We start from the raw sequence: 24,396 nt of genomic DNA, 5'->3' as shown, positions 1-24,396 counted from the left end.
AAAAAAAAAAAAAAAAGAAAGAAAAGTAGTTAGGCTTCTAAATGAGTTTACCTGCTAGATTTTTGAGGAATATCCTATTTAGATGCAACTTTATGGTAGAGGAAATCTGGCCAGTGAACTTCAGAAGAGTACGTATAAGGAATAAAATACCCAGGGTGTAGAACCTTTCTTAAATTCATTCTGGCAATGCTCTGATACTGAAACACATGCTTTGGGGCTAAACAGCATTAAAATAAAGTTTCCTTTTTCTTTCTTCTTCTTTCTAAAAAAATTTTTTTTAACAAAGTTTAACTTAATGAAGATGGCCTTCATTACATCAAAAAGGCATCTCCATTTATGTATCTAAAAAGGAAATATATCGATAGCTACCCATTTTAATATTTTATTTTATATGTGCATACACATTTGAATATCATCTATTGTTTTGGTCTGTTTAGCAACCAGAAGAGTGTTACTCATAAGTGATATCAGTGCTCCTCATAAAATCACATTCCTATAATATCCATAAGGAAGACTACTGAGTATCAGGATGTAAGCAATTATTATCAAAAGCAGGATCCCAGAGATTAAAAGCACAAATAGCTGTTTCACAGAACTCAGATCAATGAGAAAAAACATATTTTGCAGTAAGGCTAATGACAGGGATGTCCTTGCTTTCACTGTGCTAAATAGGAAAGGGGGATCTTCAGTTTGCCTAGACACTCGTTCGAGTATTGGGGCTGGTGGATTCAAGAGCAGGGATGCCATTTTGCTGTTGAAAATTATTCTTCTGTTTTTTTCAAAAGAAAACAATTTACTATTGTTTCATTATGAAACAGGGTGCTTGTGGGGGTCCCTACTTTTTAATTTTAGTTTTTTTAACTACTTTAAAACATTTTAATTGAACAGGTTAAATACGATCATGGCAAAAAAATGAGAGTAAATTTAAGATGTAGTATATGGCTAAAGAGAAGTCTTCTATAAGTCCCCACATCCTTAGTCTACAATAGTTTTTATTGTATAGTTTCCAGAAATTGTCTATGTATGTATAAGGGTTATGGATCTCTATGCATTTTTAAAAAACCAGACTCATCTCATACATGGTGTTCTTCAACTTGCTTTTTGCCCTTTCATCTGGGCATCTTTCTATGCAAGTGTCTGTGTATCTATCGCCTTCCTTTAACAGCCTAAATACAGTGTAATTCTCTAAAACTCTGTTAATAGACATTTCTATTAGGGTTTGTTTTGTTTGGGCTGCTACAAAAAAGTGGAAAATAAAATCTCAGTATTTATATTTGTTTGTATTCATACAAGAATATAAATGTCAGATAGTGAAAAGTTCAGTCAAAGAATTGATACATGAAAGTTTTGACAGCAATTTCCAAATTTCCCTTAAAGGTGGCTTCCTTGACTTCTCTTCCTTCATGAAGAGAAATCATGAAATGAAACTGGACTTACGTTTTCACTGCACATTGTGAGTCAGACTACTGTCCCAGAGGTGGTATCACCTAGGACTGAAATGTAGATTTGGGAAAATATACCCAACATGATGGCCTGTTCCAGGCCAGTGATAGACTCAGCTCTTTGTTGTAAACTGTTTGAAGCTGAGAATTTTCTCCTGAAAGGGAATTAATGTTTGTACCATCCATCAGCCTGAGAAACAAATGTTCCTCCTCTAGGAACTGAGGTAGGGCTTGGGGTGAGGAGGAAGGACTTCCTCCTCCTGTGGGTTCTCAAGGAGGTGCCAGCCTAGATCCTAATGCTCAGGGCTGCCCCAGGAAGATCATCAGTGAGAGCAGGGTGGAGATCCAGGGGAAGGATCGCTGGGAGCCAGCAAGGCCTCGGGGATCAGAGTTCTGCTTGTGGTCTCTGACCACAGGCAGAAGTGGTAAATTTCTCTCGGCGTCAGATTTTTCTAAGTCCCAGCCCCTAAGTAAGGTCTCGCTGAAAGACACAGTGGGGTTTCCACATCTGTCTCCTGTAAGAGCATTAGTGATAGCCACAGACTGAGACAGCCGTCACCAGCAGCACAAGAATCTCACGAGGCGGCACCAGGGCACTCAGGCAAGACGGCCAGAGTGGAAGGCCAGGAGGAGTTGCTGGCGAACACCAATGGGCTGTACCTCGGGACATTCACGACCTAACCCAGCGTGTATTTACTGGATGTAGTCAAAACAATTACAATAAATGTTAGGGGAGCATTTACTAGTGAAATACACATGTGCATTCTCACTTAGGAGTATCCTCTCATTTAGACTTCACATCTATCCCACAAGGTAGGTATTATTACTGTTTCAATTTTTTTTCTAAGGAAATAGTCACAGAGCACTTTTGTAACTTGTTCAAGGTCGCTGAGCTAGCAAGGAACAGAACTAGGATTCAAAACCAGGTTACATTTAGAAAATAATCTGAACCAAAAAACCAAGTAAGGAATACCACAGAGGTGAGTAAAAGTAGATAATAAAATTGAAATCCTACACTCATGTTCATAGCAGCATTATTCATAATCGCTGAGATGTGGAAGCAACCCAAGTGTCTATTGACAGATGAATGGATAAAATGTGGTGTACACATACCATGAAATATTATTCAGCCTTAAAGGGGAAGGAGATTCTGACACATGCTACAACACAGAAGAACTTTGAGGACATTATGCCAAGTGAAATAAGCCAACCACAAAAAGACTGTATGATTCCATTTATATGAGGCACCAGAGCAGTCAAATTCATAGAGACAGAAAGTAGAATGGTAGTTACCAGGTACTTGGGGGAGGGAGAGATTGGGAGTTATGGTTTAACGAGTAGAGCGTTTCAGTTTTGCAAGATGAAAAGAGTTCCAGAGATGGACTGTGGTGATGGTTGCACAACAAAATGAATACTTAATACCACTGAACTACATATACTTAAAAATTGGTAAGACAGTAAATTTTTTGTGTGTATTTTATAACAATTTTTAAAATTGGAAAAAATGAAATCATACTGTATATAGTACATGTGTTGAAACTTTTACAGAGTAATATTTGAGCTTGAATCTGGAGTTTGCCTGTCCTGGGCTTGAATCTCAGCTCTATGACTTGTTAGCTGTGTGACCTTGGGGAAGTAACTTAACCTCTCTGGGGCTTCATTTCCTCATCTGCAAAATGAGGAAAAACAGCACCTTCATCATTGGGTCAATGTGATGTTTAAATGACACGATACATTTAAGCTCTTGAACAATATTTGGCACATAATTAACACTCAAAATGTTCACTATTATTATTATTTGAACAATATGATGGGTGAGAATGCACATATAAATATTTCACTTTGAGTAAAACTGAACATGTTTCACAGAAAAATGTTACTGAGAAGATAAGATGAAATTAAAACAATGAAAAAATATAGGATGATTACTTATAAAAATATTCCAAATATTTTGCTGTTAGTAGTTGGACAGTAAGCTGAGCCAATCAAAAGTTAAGATTCTGGGTTTGAAGCAGTGAAGAGGTTCTGCTGCCTGTAAACATTGTCATGGATTATTTCTGGCCCAGGAAGAAAAGCTCCACAGACACTCCAATTCCTGGTCTATGGAATAGGGCACTACCGGTTAGTATGTGACTGGCCTTTCTACTATTAAGGTGGGAACAGATTACTAATTATAACACAAAGACTGTGCTAATGGATTTTCACCTCACTTATTTCCTCCCATATATGTGCCCATCTTGGCCAGGACACAACTATCCAGAATTTCTACAAGTACACACAAGAAGGTACTGAAGCAATGAATGGCACACCTTCACTGGTAATTCCATTTTGGAATTGCTAATTTCAGATGTGATGATTTAGCTCATTGAGTCGGGCTGTCAGAGACCAGGAATTACCCAGTGGTGGGCACTTAGCTGAGACCAAGGCTCACTTAAGTAAGATTCTGGCACTGTAGGTGGGAATATTTACTATTGCTGTGAATAGTAAATCATAAATGTTAAATTACATTCAATCTCAGAAATAACTGTGCAGAATTTCTCATGGCATAGAAAATCAGGCAATTATTGAGGTGCTTATAGTTCTCACAGCCCATTGCCACTTTGCTGTGAGACACAATCACACTTGGAGCTACAATCTAATTTATCTCAGCTCCATTTTTGTGTACTTTACTCTAGTAAATAAGAAAAAAATGCTTAATCTAAGTTTTAGAGTTCTTTGCAAAAAGAACATATAATACATTGTCTATTGTTTAAGCTTTAAATTCAAAACTTACATATAACTAGTGAAAACATTAAATTCATAAATCATTAAAAAGATAAAAACAAGAGTAGTCTTCCTAGATCATGATATTGTCGAAAAACACTGGACTAGAAGTTTGGAAATCTGGGTCTTAGTCTTATCTCCACTTCTCATTTCCAATGTAAGTTTAGAAAGTAATTAAAATTTTCCTGGGCCCCAATTTATGTATCTGAACTTTAAGAAATTTTTAATGATTCCAGCAATCCCACTCCTGGGCAAATACCCAGACAAAACTATTATTTGAAAAGATACATGCATCCCTTTGTTCATAGCAGCACTATTTACAATAGCTAAGACATGGAAATAAACTAAATGTCCATAGATAGATGAATGGATAAAGAAGATGTGGTACATATATACAATGGAATATTACTCAGCCATAAAAAGAATGAAATAATGCCATTTGCAGCAACATGGATGGACCTGGAGATTATCATACTAAGTGAAGTAAGTCAGAAAGAGAAAGACAAATACCATATGATATCATTCATGTGTGGAATCTAAAATACGACACAAATCAACATGTCTAAGAAACAAACAGACTCACAGACATAGAGAACAGACTCGTGGTTGCCAAGTGGGAGGTGGGGTGGGGGAGGGATGCACTGGGAGTTCGGGGTTAGCAGAGGCAAACTATTACATATGGAATGGATAAACAACACGGTCCTACTGTATAGCACAGGAAACTATATTCAATATCCTGTGACAAAACAATGGAAAAGCATATGAAAAAGAATATATATATATGTATATGTATAACTGAGTCACTTTGCTGTATGGAAGAAATTAACACAACATTGTAAATCAACTATACTTCAATAAAATAAAGAAAATAAAAATTTTAAGATTTTAGCTGAGCTTCCATTCAACATTCAAGTAATAAAAATAATATACCCTACTGCAATTTTAAACACTCATTTATGACCGCACTTTACCAGACCTTTACGTGAATTGGGAAGCACTATCTACATTTTGCTGGTATGAAAGCTTAGAGAGGTGAACTGCCCAACTTAGGTCACATAGAGAGGAAACAGCGTAGAAGGATACTTTGCACCCATTCGTCTCAGCTCAGTTTAACCAAATGATTCTCTGTGATTGAGGTAAGATGACTGGAAGAAGTAACTTTCTTAGCTGGAGTCTGGAAGCATGAGATTCAAGAGAACCTCTATTTTTACTTTTACATCACAACAAATGTGGTTTCACATATGCGAATTTCACTTGGGTGTATGCACTAGATTTTCCTTTTTCTGAGTCTCTCAGCTGTCCACTGTGGTAGGACAAAAAGAACTGGATACCAGTGACCATGGAGCACACACTCCGGGTAGCCTGGACAATGAACCGGCTGGAAGTGCTCCCCGGTTCTCTCCGTCAGGGAGGCTGCACTCAAGTCAGCTTCCTGCAGGGGCCCTGGCTTCCTTCCTGTTCCTGCGGGACTACCAGACAATGCAGTAAAGAGCTGGCCCTATGCCCAGCTGGGCTGGTGCCCTCAGAATTTGATTCCTCCACTGACAAAATTGCTCTCATTCTTGCCCTATGAGAAGAGAGAAGCCAGGGGTTCTTTGGAACACTGTGCTCAGCACAAGAGCCTGGTCCCAGCATCTCTCTCTGAGGGTTGATAGGGTTGGTGGACCTGGACCTTCTCTTCTCTTGATGGTCTCTGACTTGTAAGTTTCTCTGATAAAGGCTGCTCCGTATCACTGCCACGTGGTATTCTAGAATTCGACTTGAGCCCTGTGGCCCAGCAGGTCGAGAATGCAAAGAGACCTCTTTCCACAGTCTGCTTTCATTTCTTAACATTCATCTGGAGCCATTAATAATTGCAATGAGAATTACATAATTAAGAATTGCAAACAGGTATGTATCCGCACTGCACAATTCACAGAATATTTTCCTATTCCACATTCTAGTTAACTCTCACAAAGATCTACCAGTCAAGATTTATTTTTATCATACAGACGACAAATCTAAGTTTCAGACTGGTTAAAAACCTGCCCTCAAAGTGGCAAATCTTGGCCTGGATGTAAAGTCTTCTGTCTCCAAGTCCAGGTCTCTCTCTACTGCTCCTGGGAACTTTGGAACACACCTCCAGAAATGAACCAATCATTCTAAAATATTGAAAGCATCCACAGAACAGGTCTTTGCCAGGCGCTGGTGAATTCAAAGTCCCATAAGACATCACCAAAAACTTCTTTTCTTGTGCCAAACAGGGAAGATCATTTTAATAGCTATTTATTGTAAACATATTTATTATACTTTTCAGTTTGCTCAAAATATAGTGCCCCTATCATGAGACATTACACAAACTTCATAGAAGCGAAGGGGTGAGGATGTCTTAGCTGCTACTCGGCTGGAAGGGAACAAGACATCAGCACTGCCCAAGTCCCAAGTAACTGTGAAAAGTTATAATCCAATCAAGAGCTTGCTAGACGGGTGTGTCTGTGAGTGAGGCTGAACAGATCTGTCTATACCGTCTTCCCATCTGTGATTTGAATTCAGGTGTGTTCTTGGAAATACATTGCTCTGAAGCCTGTATGTTTAATCAGTAATCCCATTAATGGTACCCCTCTGGGTTTAGACATGGTATTATGGTGGAGCCTCAAATTTAATATTTTCAAAGCTGAACTCATCACCTACCCCCTCAAATTGTTATTTCTTAGCCTGATAAGGAATTTAACCATTTCTAGGTGCCCAGGGGGGAGCCTGCCCAGACTCCTCTCTTTCTTCTCACAAAGTCGTAACTATCAAGTGCTGTAGGTACCACTTCCCAAATATCTTACATATATTCCCCTTTTTCCATGGTCTTGCCCTTGATGCCTTTCTTTTTATATATAAATACATATTTTATTTATTTATTTACTTATTGATTGATTGATTGATTGATTGATTGCCACGCCGGGTGGCACATGGGATCTTTGTTGCGGCATGTGGCATCTTTTAGTTGTGGCATGAAGACTTCTTAGTTGCAGCAATGCAGACTTCTTAGTTGTGGCATGTGAACTCTTAGTTGTGGCATGTATGCAGGATCCAGTTCCCTGACCAGAGATTGAACCCAGGTCCCTGCATTGGGAGTGTGAAGTCTTACTCACTGGACCACCAGTGATGCCTTTCAAGGACTATCTTGACATCCTTTGCTGACTGTTTTCCTCCCCTCCCACTGCCGTCCCTTATCAAGGTTTCCTCCACGGGGCTCACTGCCAGTAAATCCAAACTCCTACCGCTCCCTGCAAAGAATGGCAGCTCTAATGGTATCCTGCCCAGGTGCTCAGCCTTACTGTGCTTTCTCCCTTCTTCTCCACATTACAGTCCAGATCTACTGCACTGACAGCTCCCCAAACTGGCTGTCCTTACTCATGCTTCTCCTCCAAGTCAGTCATGCAAGGAAGAGTGTGCCTGGCAAACTCTTACTTCTCTCTCAGGCATCCCTGTCTTGTAAGGACTTTCCTAACTCCTCCCAACTCTCCCTCAGTTGGACTTTACATTTTCTTGCACTGGTTTTGTTGTATCCTGCAATGTCTTCTTCAGGGCACTGATTGTTTTATGTTGTCTATTTGTGTGTGTGTTTTCTTCCCAACTAATTTTTGAGTATCTTGAGGACAAAGAGCGTGTTCTATTTGTCACTGTATCCCTAGCACTTGGAATGACGTCTGACAAAAATGAATTTCTCTTGGATTCACACACAAGATTTCCCTTTTCCTTCTGAATATGTCAACTCTCTTCTGTGGTAGTACAAGAAGAACTGAACAGTCTGGGTTCCCTGGACAATCTGAACCATCTGGGACAGTGCTCTCATTTCTGGTCAAGGAGGCTGCACTCAAAGTCTGCTTCCCGAAGTGGGTGTGAGTCAAAGCTGAACAGAGAAATGAATCAGAGAGAGCCCATGGAACTTGCTTAAGGACCCACAACTAGTAAGAAGTGACAGGAACGTAAATCAGGGCAGGGGTTCTTGTTATTGCCATTCTCTGTTTTATACGCAGTACCTAGAAGACTCCCTGGCACATTAGAGCTCCATCAATATTTGCTGAGTAAATGACTGACGGAATGAAGGACTGACTGACCGACTGAGTGAAAAGTTATCTTCAAAGCCCAGGTCCTTCTGATTTCATTCTCCTGACTTGTAGTGTTGTACTGGGTATGAATGTGTGTGTGTGCGTGCATGCGTGTAGATACGCCTTTCAAACAAAATTAAAAAGTGAATATCATGATTTCCTCTTTACGATAAAACACAATTAAAGAATAATGATAACTATTTATACACACACACACAAATTCTAGGCCACTGAAACGTTCAGCCTTGGTAATTCATTTCATTTACTAAAAGAAAAATGGCTTTTGGAAAATAAGCATCCAACCTGACAATCATATAACTTTACATTCAGAATTAGTTTTCAGGAAACTGGTAGGATGACCTTGTCTTATAAATTGTCCCAAATAGTGTAAAACAGAGGCAACAATAATAAATTGTGGTTGGTCACGTGAGGAAATGCAGGACTTTGCTCTCTGCTGCTGCCCAGAGGCGGGAATGTAGCACAGCTGGCCTCTCCACGTGTCAGAAAACCAGAAGCAGGTGCAGGATGTGTGCTTCTGGGAAGAACCACACTCAAGTTTATATTCTTCCTCTCCAACTTCTGGGGCCTTTTTCTTACGCAATGACAGCTGATTTATCTTTATCTATTACTGACACAGAACCAGCCATTCACCGTGAAGCAGGACAAAAGCCAGTAGAGGGATGAAAAAAACCCAAAATAGATCTTCCTTGAACTGATTTGTATCAGTTATAAACAGTTCAAGGCATAAAAGAAAAGTAGATCGGTAAGCACTGTTGCTGAAACCGAGAGCAAAGCACAATTTTTTCCCTTTCTTTTTCCCCCTGTCTTTTTTTTTTTCTCTCATCCAGCTACTCAAAGCAAACATTGCAGGGGGTGGAAGCATTCACCACAGGAGGCTGTTTGCAGAGAACGCGCTCACACGCCTGCACACAGGCTCCCTGCCCGCGGCCACCCCCTCTATTGTCACAAAGCACATTTTATAATGCAAATCACTGTCTACTACATGGCTCATTATTTCCCTCTCTGAATAAAATATGAACACATCCATTATGTGTTCTTCTATTCTAAATGCCTACCCTTGTAGCACTGACCTCTTTCCGCTTCTATATTTTTCAGAACGTCCCTGACATTTGCCAACTGGGTTAGCTCTAAACCTTTCTAACCTATTATCTTATTACTTTAGCACTTTTCACACTTTCTCTTCCATCTAATTAGTGTGACCTACAGGCACGCTAGGGGGGCGAGCCCGCACGCTAGCCCCCGCACACTCACCACTGCTTGTAATCCGCGTCACAGTTGCAGTAGTATTTGGGGTCTGTGCAGTTGCGCTCGATGCCACAGGCGCATTTCTGAATTCCGGGCCCAGAGCCGCCCCAGTAGTAGTGCTTCTCGTTGGCTTTGCCCACCCACCAGGTGTAAGGGCTTCCATCTGCAAGAAAGGGGAAAGGCACACTGAAGTAGGACCAGGACCCAGTCACTATCGTGTCACACGTACATCCCCCCAACCCAGGAGCAGCATCTCTCTCTGATAGACTGAACATCATTCAACCCTCTTAGAAGTCAATGCAATTCAATAACAGGAATATTTAATAAAAAAATACCAGAGGGATCGGTAAGCTCAAGTTTTCCCACCGGGGTATATGCACCTCTTCCTTTGAAAGACATGTTTACGTTCAAGCTGCAGGAATTTAGGAGCCTGTTCTGTAAATTGGCTGCCCAGATGGGGTACATCCACAATGAAGGTGTGTAGGCCATGCACCGATTCTTTAATATACAACTCAGTTCATGGCTAGTTGTGCTTTTTCTGTGAAATGATAGTCATGGAGATGACAGAATATTAGAGCTAAACATGAACTTATGCCTTAGTATGATCTCCTTATTTTACAGGTAAGCAACTTAGGTCCAGAAAGGTTACACAATTCTTTCAATTACACAGCAGACTGGCTCCCAAACCAAAAGTTTGACACTGTATCTCACAAGACATTGTACAATGCTCTTTATACAATATTACTTCGCTTTATTATTTGGCCTAATATTCACCCATTCATTCATTCACTCATCTTATCATCAAACATTATAAGAAACTCAGCAGAATAATGGAGAGAAAAGATACAGATTGAGAGTTCAGTTCAATTATTATTATGAACCCACAGGAGAGTGGGTGAGGGAAAGGAGGTGCGGAAGGAGGGTTTCCTAGAAGAGGTAACATATTTGAGCTATGTCTTGAAGGTTAAGTTACCCAGGTGGATAAGGAGGTAAGAGAGGTAAGGACTCCTACGTAAAGGAAGCAGAATGGCAAAGTTCTATATGGAACACTCAAGTAGGAGTGTACCCATCGATGGTACAATAGGGCTGAAGAGATAAGTTTGAGAGGGTAGCAGGAGTAGGTCACAATAGACAGTAGGTAAGGGTCATAGCACAACAAACTTTGTCCAAATAAGAAGTTATTTTGCCTTGGTTTATTCTTGCTTTTCTGCGTTTACTTCTTCTTATTTAAGAAGGTTGAACTTCATTCTGAAACTAATGGGAAAGCATTAAAGTATTTTAAGCAGGAGATTTTCAAGATCAAATTTGTGTTTTAAAAGATCTACAGTGAGATGAAAGACAGATTTCAGGGGGATGGAGTCATGGAGGCCAGATGTGATGCTCCTATGTTAATACAAAAGAGAAATAATAAGAGAGTAGTGGAAATGGAGAGGAAGAGAAAGTGGAAATTTAGGAGGTATAACCAGCTTGGGAATGTTGGGATTTAGGTGGGAAGATGGTGTGGAGATTAATCCTGGGTTACTGGCTCAGGTGACTAAGAGGATGGTGATGTGCTTCACCAAGGTAGATCACAGGGAGGAAGATGAGAAATTTAGGGAATGTCGAAGAAAGGATGATGAACCTGATACATGAGTCAGGCAAATGGCTATCAAAGTCTGGATCTCAGGAGCATTCTCTGGGCTGAAAATCCCATTTTAGGAACTATCAGGTAAATGATTGGTAGCAGGACAGACGTCACTGGAATCTTTTGGATTCCAACAGGACTTAGAGAACAGGAAGAGAGGGGGCTGGCCATTGTGGAGGTCAAGAAAGAGAATGGACAGAGAGGGTGGAGGAGAAACAAGCAAAGAATTTCCAGAAAAGCAGTGTGGTCGGCCCTGTCAGATTTCATAGCAAAGTCCATTAAGATGAAGGTTTGGACTTTTAATTTGACAGCTAGACGGTCTTTGTTGAGAGGAGTTTCAGGTGAACGATGCGAAGAAGATGCCAGGCAGCAGCAGGCAGAGGAGGGAAGGGAAGGGAAAGGAAGGTGGAGGCCCTGAGAACAGCTTCCCACGCAGGAAGCTGGGGAATGAATGGAATCTCATGGAGGCTGTGCGGCCAGTAAACCTGCACTTGACAATTCAAGTCTCCAGGCATATGACTAAAATTCCATTCTAATAACTCACCAGCCTTTCAGGATGTTAGGTGTACACTTGTCCCAGTATCTGTGCATGTGCTTGTGCTTAGCAATAAAAGGAGGAAAAAGTCTTGCACTCAGTAAGCTACTGTGTAAACAGTCACAACGTCTAAGCAAATAACACAATAAAGTAAGTGAGGGCCATATTGGAATTGTGTAAAAACTGCTGCTGTGCCTTCTCACATATGCCAATAGCTTTTGTTTTTGTTTCTGTTTTATTTAGAGATAGGCAATTTAAAGGCAACTGTACTGTGAGTTCAGGCTTGATATAATAAATGAGCAAGGGGCCTCCCTGGTGGCGCAGTGGTTGAGAGTCCGCCTGCCGATGCAGGGGATACGGGTTCATGCCCCGGTCTGGGAGGATCCCATATGCCGCAGAGCGGCTGGGCCCGTGAGCCATGGCCGCTGGGCCTGCGCATCCGGAGCCTGTGCTCTGCAACAGGAGAGGCCACAACAGTGAGAGGCCCGCATACCGCAAAAAAATAAATAAATAAATAAATAAATAAATAAATAAATGAGCAAATGCTCTGAACTTAGAAAGGAGTTATTCAGGTATTGCACTTCATACAAATTTCCAGATTTTCCAGTTGTGTTGACTTAATTTGGAAAAGTCACTATTTTTCCCTTCACAAGATGATTTATGGCACCTGAATCGTAAGAAATACATTTGAGTTGATCTGGCAAGTGGTACAGAGGGTGATTTCAGCACCCTGCTCTGAAGGGAGGAAGATGCCAGCTCTCTGAGATAAGGGTCCATTCTGAAACCTTGTCTCCCACGTCTCTGGGGCCTGTCCCAGCAGACAGGGGGCTGTTTGCTTTCTACATTCAAGCTATTTTGCTTCTCGCTTCTCTTTCCATCAGGGTAAAGAGTAACACAATCAACTTCTGATGCTTTCCAATGTTGGAACCATGACCGATAATAAATTCTTGTCTCCTTTTGATGCAGTCAAGAGTTAAAAACAAAAAATAAGGTTTAAAATATTCCATTTACAGAAACTATAAAATCTGAGCCAGGCCATTTGGGTAGTAAGCTGCACTAGGTCTCTGCTGATTCCATCTCTGGCCGTGTTACAGGAAGAGGACAAAGGTGGATGGTGCCGTGCTTACCGTGCAAAGGCCCCTGGGGCCTTCCAGAAAATGACTGAGACGGGTTATCACATCTACTCACCACACTGCATCTTTTCAAGCTGACCTAATGCTAAATTCTTTCTCTCAAAAGGAATTTCAGTGACTATCAGTGTTTTTGGAAATTAGGGGATACTAACACACCTGGTGGAGGGTAAGAAACAACCAGACACCCGCAGGACAGGAGTCAGTGGGCTGCCCGGCAGGAAACGCCCCCGTTCTGCCCGTAGGTCAAACAGCCCACGAAAGAGTATGTATCTCAGGACCTCAGCTCAATTTCCGATTCTTTCTTCCAGTGGCCAGTAGAAACAAGCTAACCCTGTTATATTTTTGTCAGAGAGAGTGATGATAAATTGCATGAACCAGAGAAGCTGTATGGCTCAGTATTCTTGATAAAAATCAGGACAATGTCAGTCAAGGGAGCAAGGTCATCATCAGTGGCTCCCTCAGCAGGAGACTGAGAAATGCGCTGTAGGGGATGTGGAGAAAGAGGCAGCTGATTCCCAACCACGCCTACAGGAGTACCAGGAAGCCCAGAAGAGGAAGACTCATTGTCAAGCTGTTTGGGCCGTGGGTGTTCCAGTAGAAGCCCTGAGCTCTGCATGGGACCCAGGCTCTGAACTAACCTCACATGGCAGACCTCAGTTCCTATAGGGAAGGACTCCTGTTAGACATCAGGATGGGATCTAGGAAGGTGATCTGCAGTGACGTTTCTTGTATTCAGTGCAAGAAGGAGACACACTACTGACCAGGTGAGGGTAGCTCAAATTCCCAGTTCTTCCCCCATCCCCATCTTTTTCTCAAGTCACTTCTAGTCTTATATAACTAACGTTCCCAGTTAGGGTGATGCAAAATCAATGTTATTTTGTTCTCCTTCCTAGGAAAATAAGTTAAGTACAGTACAAAATGTTTTGCTTAGTTGTTTCCTCATCTGCCAGGAGCAGAAGAATGCCAATAAGAACAACACATTCCAGGGAAAAAGCAAGTTGTACCCTTTGGTATTAGTGTTGGCTAATTTAGTTAAATCAAATCATCATAGTTTACTAATTTGGCATATATTTTATATTCAGCGAGAAGAGAATGGTTCAATCTGTGTTGAGCAAAGAACTGCCTTATTTCAGTGCTGTGCTAACGAAGTGTTACTTTTTGCTTTACAAATCATTACTTACCTATTAATTGGCTTTGGGGAAAAGAAGTTAAAGGCGATAAAAATGGAAAGACTTTAAAAGACAAAATAAGGAGTGGTGAGAAAAGAAACAATTTAATTATCCAGTGCTAAGAGTTCAAGAATTTCTCTGATCTCAGAATATGAAGATTTTTGTTAACTATATTGAGTAGGTGTAATCACTGCAACGAGATTATGAAATGATAAACCATATTCTAGGTTAACTAGAAGCTGAATTATCAAAGTAAGTCATATTGTATTAAAACAGCCAAATATGGATTGAATTAAATGTAATCATGGCACTTTGTACTCACTTAAGACCAAATTTTATTATGCTGAGGATATATTACGGTTTGGATGACTAAACTGAAATAGGGAGAAAGAAAAGAGGCAACTTGTTCCTCCAAATTTAAAGAAACCAACAGATCTCTTATTTTCTCCAATAACAAGTTGTTTCAGAAACACAAGGACAAATGCATGGGGACTTCTTGATAAAAATGTGGCACATACCTGTGACTTTCAAAATATGTTCTTTAGAACTTCTGGGCTACACAAAGTAACCTAATAGTCTGCTTACATAAATATTATCCTGGCACATCTATGGTAAGACCCACTATGGTCACTGGCACATTTAATTAGTTTCATTTCATCTACTTTTGCAGAATATTAAAAAGCGTAATACCTAACATTAAATACTGTAAAGGTTTATCGTCTCCAAAATGAAAACTTAAAAGTATATTTTTAGCTTGATGAAACCTAGTCTTATTATATCTACCACTATCTCCTTATCTACAAACTGTGTTAAAGAATCACAGGTGGCTTTTTAGCAGAGGAACTAACTAGAGCAGGTACAACTGCAGCAGGAATCTGCCTTTCAGTGCTCTGCTTAGCGCCCCCTGCTGACAGCTCCCATACAGCACTCCCCAGAATGCTGTCTGGCCCATTATGGCTGTTTGAAGGCCCCTACAGTGCAGGATCCTCTTTCTAAAGAAAGACTCATACTCTGAAAAATCTCCCAGTACCCTTCCATCTTTACCGTGGCACCACCCAATCTTTTTTCCTCCACTTCATCACTAAATTTCAGCTGACCACTCTGATCTGATTACAATTATCCATGGTGACAATATGCTTATTAAGTAAAGACATGTTTAATTCTAGACTGTAGATGCAAAACATTTTTGTACTGGTGAGAACTTTCCTCCCAATGCAAATGACCTAGAGAAGAAGGAAGGTAAAAGAACCTTTATAACAGGTTCTAGGTTGGGCTGGAGCAGAGAGGAAATTTGGAGGGGCTGTAGCTACCATAGAGCTCTCCAGATAATCTGACAGTTATAATTTGAAAGATCAAGCAGGCCAGAATCCCCTTTTCCTTCAGTAAGACATGTGCGCAGTCCAAGGGTTGCAGAGCCCTAAAGATAATGCTGACAGCTGCCCTTGCCCCCAGCACTAGAAGGAGGAACAGGCCAGTTGTCTTAGAGTTCTGTGGCTTAAGTAGAGGAAGCCTCTCTTCTTGGACATGTGAAATTGGTCCCTATGCAATCACTTCCAGGAACTGGACCAAGGCAGCCCAAGTCTCAGGATCCTCAGAGACAGATGAGGGCTAGGAGGGGATGTCATGGAGGGAGTACTTCCAAGTTTCTTCCCTCTAGTGGGAAATCAGTACAGGGAACGGTTTCCAACTCACCTAAAAGAAGATTCACCTGAGGCTCTTGTAAACCATATAGACTTGCTGGACTACAGAATAAAATCTATAGAACAAGAATCTCAGAGGAAGATCTTGAGATGCTGTCACTTAATACCCTAGTGATCCTTATCTTCACACAGGTCGGCCTTACACTGACCTGTGGAAATGACAGTGGATTTAGTTCACAGAACAGTGCGAGGCCTGGTGCCCGGGTCCCCTTGGGACACCAATCCAGGACCTGTTTTCTGGGTAAGATCTGAGGAGGTAATCACGGTGTTGACCACAGTAACACCTCCATTTAAAATTCCTAATTATTTTTTCTCTGAATAATTTAGTCACTGTAACCCACCCCCACTTTTTCTCAATTTCATAACCATGATCCTGAGTCCAAATGGCTGTATTTTACTATTTAGATTAAGAGCTTTAAAAATAAAATTAAAAATCATATATCTTGGCATTTTCATAGACACAAAAGCCATCATCTCAAGCCACCTACAACTTTTGTGAAATCACTTCACTAAACTGGATAACAATATTCTTTTTTCTTCCCAATCATCTAGTTCTATGTTGTTCTATGTTAATATAAAGACCAAACAAAGAATTAATCCAAAAAAGTCCTGTGGAGTTCATACTGCAGACAGTGATGTAAAATTGGGAAAACTTATAATTTTGAAGTTATAATATAAACATTCAATTTGGTATTAAAGGTGAACATTTTATCTATGATTGAACGTCATTAAGCTCATTTGATTAGGGCTGAACAGAAATGAGTGAAGCTGAGTTCCGGGTAAGATGGCGGAAGAGTAAGACGCGGAGATCACCTTCCTCCCCACAGATACACCAGAAATACAGCTACACGTGGAACAACTCCTACAGAACACCTACTGAACGCTGGCAGAAGACCCCAGACCTCCCAAAAGGCAAGAAACTCCCCACATACCTGGGTAGGGCAAAGCAGAGAGATTCCCGCACAGAGGAGCGGTGCCGAGCGGCACTCACCAGCCCGAGAGGCTTGTCTGCTCCCCCGCCGGGGCGGGCGGCGCTGGAGCTGAGGCTCGGGCTTCGGTCAGAGCGCAGGGAGAGGACTGGGGCTTGCGGCGAGAACTCAGCCTGAAGGGGGCTAATGTGCCACAGCTAGCCGGGAGGGAGTCCGGGAAAACTCTGGAGCTGCCGAAGAGGCAGGAGACTTTTTCTTCCCTCTTGGTTTCCTGGTGCGCGAGGAGAGGGGATTAAGAGCGCTGCGTAAAGGAGCTCCAGAGACGGGCGCGAGTCGCGGCTGAAAGCGCGGAGCCCAGAGACGGGCGTGGGACGCTGGGGCTGCTGCTGCCGCCGCCAAGAAGCCTGTGTGCGAGCGCAGGTCACTGTCCACACCGCCCTTCCGGGAGCCTGTGCAGCCTGCCACTGCCGGGGTCCCGGGATCCAGAGGCGGCTTCCCTGGGAGAACGCACGGCGCGCCTCGGGCTGGTGCAACGTCACGCCGACCTCTGCCGCTGCAGGCTCACCCCGCACTCCGTGCCCCTCCCTCCCGCGCCCCTCCCTCCCGCCCGGCCTGAGTGAGCCAGAGTCCCCGAAGAGGCTGCTCCTTTAACCCTGTCCTGTCTGAGCGAAGAACAGACGCCCTCCGGCGACCTACACGCAGAGGCGGGGCCAAATCCAAAGCTGAGACCCAGGAGCTGTGAGAACAAAGAAGAGAAAGGGAAACCTCTCCCAGCAGCCTCAGAAGCAGCGGATTCAAGTTCCACAATCAACTTCATGTACCCTGCATCTGTGGAATACATGAATAGACAACAAATCATCCCAAATTGAGGAGCCAGGAGTCAGTGCTGTGCCTCTGAGGTGGGAGAGCCAACTTCAGGACACTGGTCCACAAGAGACCTCCCAGCTCCACATAATATCAAACGGCAAAAATCTTCCAGAGATCTCCATCTCAACACCAGCACCCAGCTTCACTCAACGACCAGCAAGCTACAGTGCTGGACACCCTATGCCAAACAACTAGCAAGACAGGAACACAACGCCACCCATTAGCAGAGAGGCTGCCTCAAATCATAAAAAGTCCGCAAACACCCCAAAACACACCACCAGACGTGGACCTGCCCACCAGAAAGACAAGATCCAGCCTCATCCACCAGAACACAGGCAGTAGTCCCCTCCACCAAGAAGCCTACACAACCCACTAAACCAACCTTAGCCACTGGGGACAGACACCAAAAACAACGGGAACTACGAACCTGCAGCCTGCAAAAAGGAGACCCCAAACACAGTAACATAAGCAAAATGAGAAGACAGAAAAACACACAGCAGGAGAAGGAGCAAGATAAAAACCCACCAGACCTAACAAATGAAGAGGTAATAGGCAGTCTACCTGAAAAAGAATTCAGAATAATGATGGTAAAGATGATCCAAAATCTTGGAAATAGAATAGACAAAATGCAAGAAACAGTTAACAAGGACCTAGAAGAACTAAAGACGAATCAAGCATCGATTAAAAACACAATAAATGAAATAAAAAATACTCTAGATGGGATCAATAGCAGAATAACTGAGGCAGAAGAACGGATAAGTGAGGTGGAAGATAAAATAGTGGAAATAACTGCTGCACAGCAAGATAAAGAAAAAAGAATGAAAAGAACAGAGGACAGTCTCAGAGACCTCTGGGACAACATTAAACGCACCAACATTCGAATTATAGGGGTTCCAGAAGAAGAAGAGAAAAAGAAAGGGACTGAGAAAATATTTGAAGAGATTATAGTTGAAAACTTCCCTAATATGGGAAAGGAAATAGTTAATCAAGTCCAGGAGGCACAGAGAGTCCCATACAGAATAAATCCAAGGAGAAATACACCAAGACACATATTAATCAAACTGTCAAAAATTAAACACAAAGAAATCATATTAAAAGCGGCAAGGCAAAAACAACAAATAACACACAACGGAATCCCCATCAGGATAACAGCTGATCTCTCAGCAGAAACTCTACAAGCCAGAAGGGAGTGGCAGGACATACTTAAAGTGATGAAGGAGAAAAACCTGCAACCAAGATTACTCTACCCAGCAAGGATCTCATTCAGATTTGATGGAGAAATTAAAACCTTTACAGACAAGCAAAAGCTGAGAGAGTTCAGCACCACCAAACCAGCTTTACAACAAATGCTAAAGGAACTTCTCTAGGCAAGAAACACAACAGAAGGAAAAGAACTACAATAACGAACCCAAAACAATTAAGAAAATGGGAATAGGAACATACATATCGATAATTACCTTAAATGTAAATGGACTAAATGCTCCCACCAAAAGACACAGACTGGCTGAATGGATACAAAAACAAGACCCATATATATGCTGTCTACAAGAGACCCACTTCAGACCTAGAGACACATACAGACTGAAAGTAAGGGGATGGAAAAAGATATTCCATGCAAATGGAAACCAAAAGAAAGCTGGAGTAGCAATTCTCATATCAGACAAAATAGACTTTAAAATAAAGACTACTAGAAGAGACAAAGAAGGACACTACATAATGATCAAGGGATCAATCCAAGAAGAAGATATAACAATTGTAAATATTTATGCACCAAACATAGGAGCACCTCAATACATAAGGGAAATATTAACAGCCATAAAAGGAGAAATCGACAGTAACACAATCATAGTAGGGGACTTTAACACCCCACTTTCACCAATGGACAGGTCATCCAAAATGAAAATAAATAAGGAAACACAAGCTTTAAATGATACATTAAACAAGATGGACTTAATTGATATTTATAGGACATTCCATCCAAAAACAACAGAATACACATTTTTCTCAAGTGCTCATGGAACATTCTCCAGGATAGATCATATCTTGGGTCACAAATCAAGCCTTGGTAAATTTAAGAAAATTGAAATTGTATCAAGTATCTTTTCTGACCACAATGCTATGAGACTAGATATCAATTACAGGAAAAGAGCTGTAAAACATACAAACACATGGAGGCTAAACAATACACTACTTAATAACGAAGTGATCACTGAAGAAATCAAAGAGGAAATTAAAAAATACCTAGAAACAAATGACAATGGAGACACGACGACCCAAAACCTATGGGATGCAGCAAAAGCAGTTCTAAGAGGGAAGTTTATGGCAATACAATCCCACCTTAAGAAACAGGAAATATCTCGAATAAACAACCTAACCTTGCACCTAAAGCAATTAGAGAAAGAAGAACAAAAACATCCCAAAGTTAGCAGAAGGAAAGAAATCATAAAAATCAGATCAGAAATAAATGAAAAAGAAATGAAGGAAACGATAGCAAAGATCAATAAAACTAAAAGCTGGTTCTTTGAGAAGATAAACAAAATTGATAAACCATTAGCCAGACTCATCAAGAAAAAAAGGGAGAAGACTCAAATCAATAGAATTAGAAATGAAAAAGGAGAAGTAACAACTGACACTGCAGAAATACAAAAGATCATGAGGGATTACTATAAGCAACTCTATGCCAATAAAATGGACAACCTGGAAGAAATGGACAAATTCTTAGAAATGCACAGCCTGCCAAGACTGAATCAGGAAGAAATAGAAAATATGAACAGACCAATCACAAGCACTGAAATTGAAACTGTGATAAAAAATCTTCCAACAAACAAAAGCCCAGGACCAGATGGCTTCACAGGCGAATTCTATCAAGCATTTAGAGAAGAGCTAACACCTATACTTCTCAAACTCTTCCAAAATATAGCAGAGGGAGGAACACTCCCAAACTCATTCTACGAGGCCACCATCACCTTGATACCAAAACCAGACAAGGATGTCACAAAGAAAGAAAACTACAGGCCAATATCACTGATGAACATAGATGCAAAAATCCTCAACAAAATACTAGCAAACAGAATCCAACAGCACATTAAAAGGATCATACACCATGATCAAGTGGGGTTTATTCCAGGAATGCAAGGATTCTTCAATATACGCAAATCAATCAATGTGATACACCATATTAACAAACTGAAGGAGAAAAACCATATGATCATCTCAATAGATGCAGAGAAAGCTTTTGACAAAATTCAACACCCATTTATGATAAAAACCCTGCAGAAAGTAGGCATAGAGGGAACTTTCCTCAACATAATAAAGGCCATATATGACAAACCCACAGCCAGCATCGTCCTCAATGGTGAAAAACTGAAACCATTTCCACTAAGATCAGGAACAAGACAAGGTTGCCCACTCTCACCACTCTTATTCAACATAGTTTTGGAAGTTTTAGCCACAGCAATCAGAGAAGAAAAGGAAATAAAAGGAATCCAAATGGGAAAAGAAGAAGTAAAGCTGTCACTGTTTGCAGATGACATGATACTATACATAGAGAATCCTAAAGATGCTACCAGAAAACTACTAGAGCTAATCAATGAATTTGGTAAAGTTGCAGGATACAAAATTAACGCACAGAAATCTCTGGCATTCCTATATACTAATGATGAAAAATCTGAAAGTGAAATCAAGGAAACACTCCCATTTACCATTGCAACAAAAAGAATAAAATATCTAGGAATAAACCTACCTAAGGAGACAAAAGACCTGTATGCAGAAAATTATAAGACACTGATGAAAGAAATTAAAGATGATACAAATAGATGGAGAGATGTACCATGTTCTTGGATTGGAAGAATCAACATTGTGAAAATGACTCTACTACCCAAAGCAATCTACAGATTCAATGCAATACCTATCAAACTACCAATGGCATTTTTCACAGAACTAGAACAAAAAATTTCACAATTTATATGGAAACACAAAAGACCCCGAATAGCCAAAGCAATCTTGAGAACGAAAAACGGAGCTGGAGGAATCAGGCTCCCTGACTTCAGACTATACTACAAAGCTACAGTAATCAAGACAGTATGGTACTGGCACAAAAACAGAAAGATAGATCAGTGGAACAGGATAGAAAGCCCAGAGATAAACCCACGGACATATGGTCACCTTATCTTTGATAAAGGAGGCAGGACTGTACAGTGGAGAAAGGACAGTCTCTTCAATAAGTGGTGCTGGGAAAACTGGACAGGGACATGTAAAAGTATGAGATTAGATCACTCCCTAACACCATACACAAAAATAAGCTCAAAATGGATTAAAGACCTAAATGTAAGGCCAGATACTATCAAACTCCTAGAGGAAAACATAGGCAGAACACTCTATGACATAAATCACAGCAAGATCCTTTTTGACCCACCTCCTAGAGAAATGGAAATAAAGACAAAAATAAACACATGGGACCTAATGAAACTTCAAAGCTTTTGCACAGCAAAGGAAACCATAAACAAGACGAAAAGACAACCCTCAGAATGGGAGAAAATATTTGCAAATGAAGCAACTGACAAAGGATTAATCTCCAAAATTTATAAGCAGCTCATGCAGCTCAATAGCAAAAAAACAAACAACCCAATCCAAAAATGGGCAGACGACCTAAATAGACATTTCTCCACAGAAGATATACAGACAGCCAACAAACACATGAAAGGATGCTCAACATCTTTACTCATTAGAGAAATGCAAATCAAAACTACAATGAGATATCATCTCACACCAGTCAGAATGGCCATCATCAAAAAATCTAGAAACAATAAATGCTGGAGAGGGTGTGGAAAAAAGGGAACACTCTTGCACTGCTGGTGGGAATGTGAATTGGTACAGCCACTATGGAGAACGGTATGGAGGTTCCTTAAAAAACTACAAATAGAACTACCATATGACCCAGCAATCCCACTACTGGGCATATACCCTGAGAAAACCATAATTCAAAAAGAGACATGTACCAAAATGTTCATAGCAGCCCTATTTACAATAGCCCGGAGATGGAAACAACCTAAGTGTCCATCATCGGATGAATGGATAAAGAAGATGTGGCACATATATACAATGGAATATTACTCAGCCATAAAAAGAAATGAAATTGAGCTATTTGTAATGAGGTGGATGGACCTAGAGTCTGTCATACAGAGTGAAGTAAGTCAGAAAGAGAAAGACAAATACTGTATGCTGACACATATATATGGAATTTAAGAAAAAAATGTCATCAAGAACATAGGGGTAAGACAGGAATAAAGACACAGACCTACTAGAGCATGGACTTGAGGATATGGGGAGGGGGAAGGGTAAGCTGTGACAAAGTGAAAGAGCGGCATGGACATATATACACTACCAAACGTAAGGTAGATAGCTAGTGGGAAGCAGCCGCATAGCACAGGGAGATCAGCTCGGTTCTTTGTGACCGCCTGGAGGGGTGGGATAGGGAGGGTGGGAGGGAGACGCAAAAGGGAGGGGATATGGGAACATATGTATATGTATAACTGATTAAATTTGTAAAATAAATAAATTAATTAATTAAAAAAAAAAAATGAAATGAGTGAAGCTGATTAGCTTCATGTTGCATCTTTCAGAGTTACATCGGATTTTACTATATTTTATTAATTTGAATAGGGACCAAATTTAGAAATGCAGAATTGAAGTTCAGATCAAAATGGACCTGAACTGAAATGTTAATTCATTAAAAATTAATTTCATTGCATAATATTTAAATTTATTTTATTGAATTGAACTTAATAGATTTCAATCAAGGACTGATTCCACTGAGCAGAATTTGATTGAGTTGAATCCAATCACTCCGAATCCTATTCAAATGAATTAGATTTTATTAATTTGAATGGAATTGAAGTGACAGAGTAGATGGGAGTTCATAATTCTGAGCAGAATTAAGAGAACAGAATAAGCCAACCCACTCTAAGTTAACTTGGCTTCAGTTTCTATAGAGGTCATGGGCATTCGTGGTCTCCTCAGTAACTCTGGTTAATTCCTTTGTACCATGGCCCCAGGAACAAATGTGATTAATAGTACCAAAGTGATCGAATGGAACCACATGCTGTTTGTAGGATATAGTGAAGCACTTTTTCGGTCTTTTTCACTGGGAAAGCCCTGGCCAATTATATTAAATATTTCTTTTCCTCTTTATAGAACAAATGAAGAAGGAATTAACTGAATCCCAGGGACAATGATTTGTGTGAGTACTGGTTGCTCCCCTTATTTTTATTCTCCATTAAATACTGTAGTTACTCGAAAAAACATGCCTTCCCTCAGCCTATTATTTATACTGAATGTCTCAATATCCTGTGCTCTGATTTTATTAATTTTTATTTTATCTTTTAAATATAAAACAAGCACCTTAGCTTGTTTTGTATTAAAAGATGGCTATAACATTTCAAATTAGTAGCAAAATATTGTTTTGCAACTGAAATGACATGCTACATACTCAATAAGCACCTTCTTAGGGCTGGAGAGACAATTTTGCGGGCAGAAGTGAAAACCTGATTCCTGCCCTTCTAAGGTTCTGAGTTAGTGGAGACTGAGTTATGTTTAGTAGTTTACAATTATGAAAGCTTTATGCCTAGATATCTGATAGGGCACACACATAGTAAGATGAAAAAATACACACTGAATGTCACAGGAGCAGTTCAGGCAATGGGTCCTATGGGATTTTGGAGAAGGGAGTGATTACCAAGGACCAAGGTGGACTGGAGAGCCTCCATGAAGAGACAGATCTGACTGCAATTTTGATGGATGGGTAGGATCTAGACAACCAGAATGAGGATATGAGCATTTCAGAATCTCCTGAATGGCTGGGCCAAGGTGTGAAGGAAACATCCCACTC

General features: G+C 40.8%; 1 protein-coding gene across 1 annotated transcript in view; it reads right to left on the bottom strand.

The window, feature by feature from the left end:
• The window catches only part of CNTNAP2 (contactin associated protein 2), a 1,481,544-nt gene that overhangs the window by 457,556 nt on the left and 999,592 nt on the right, over positions 1 to 24,396 (bottom strand). The window contains exon 16 of the mRNA XM_060107754.1: positions 9,560 to 9,716. Coding sequence (XP_059963737.1) covers positions 9,560 to 9,716 — 157 coding nt within the window. The remainder of the gene's footprint in view (positions 1 to 9,559; positions 9,717 to 24,396) is intronic.

The sequence above is a fragment of the Mesoplodon densirostris genome, chromosome 9 (genome assembly GCF_025265405.1).
Source record: "Mesoplodon densirostris isolate mMesDen1 chromosome 9, mMesDen1 primary haplotype, whole genome shotgun sequence".
In the NCBI taxonomy this organism is placed as follows: Eukaryota; Metazoa; Chordata; class Mammalia; order Artiodactyla; family Ziphiidae; genus Mesoplodon; species Mesoplodon densirostris.
This window is presented reverse-complemented; position numbering and strand designations above follow the sequence as displayed.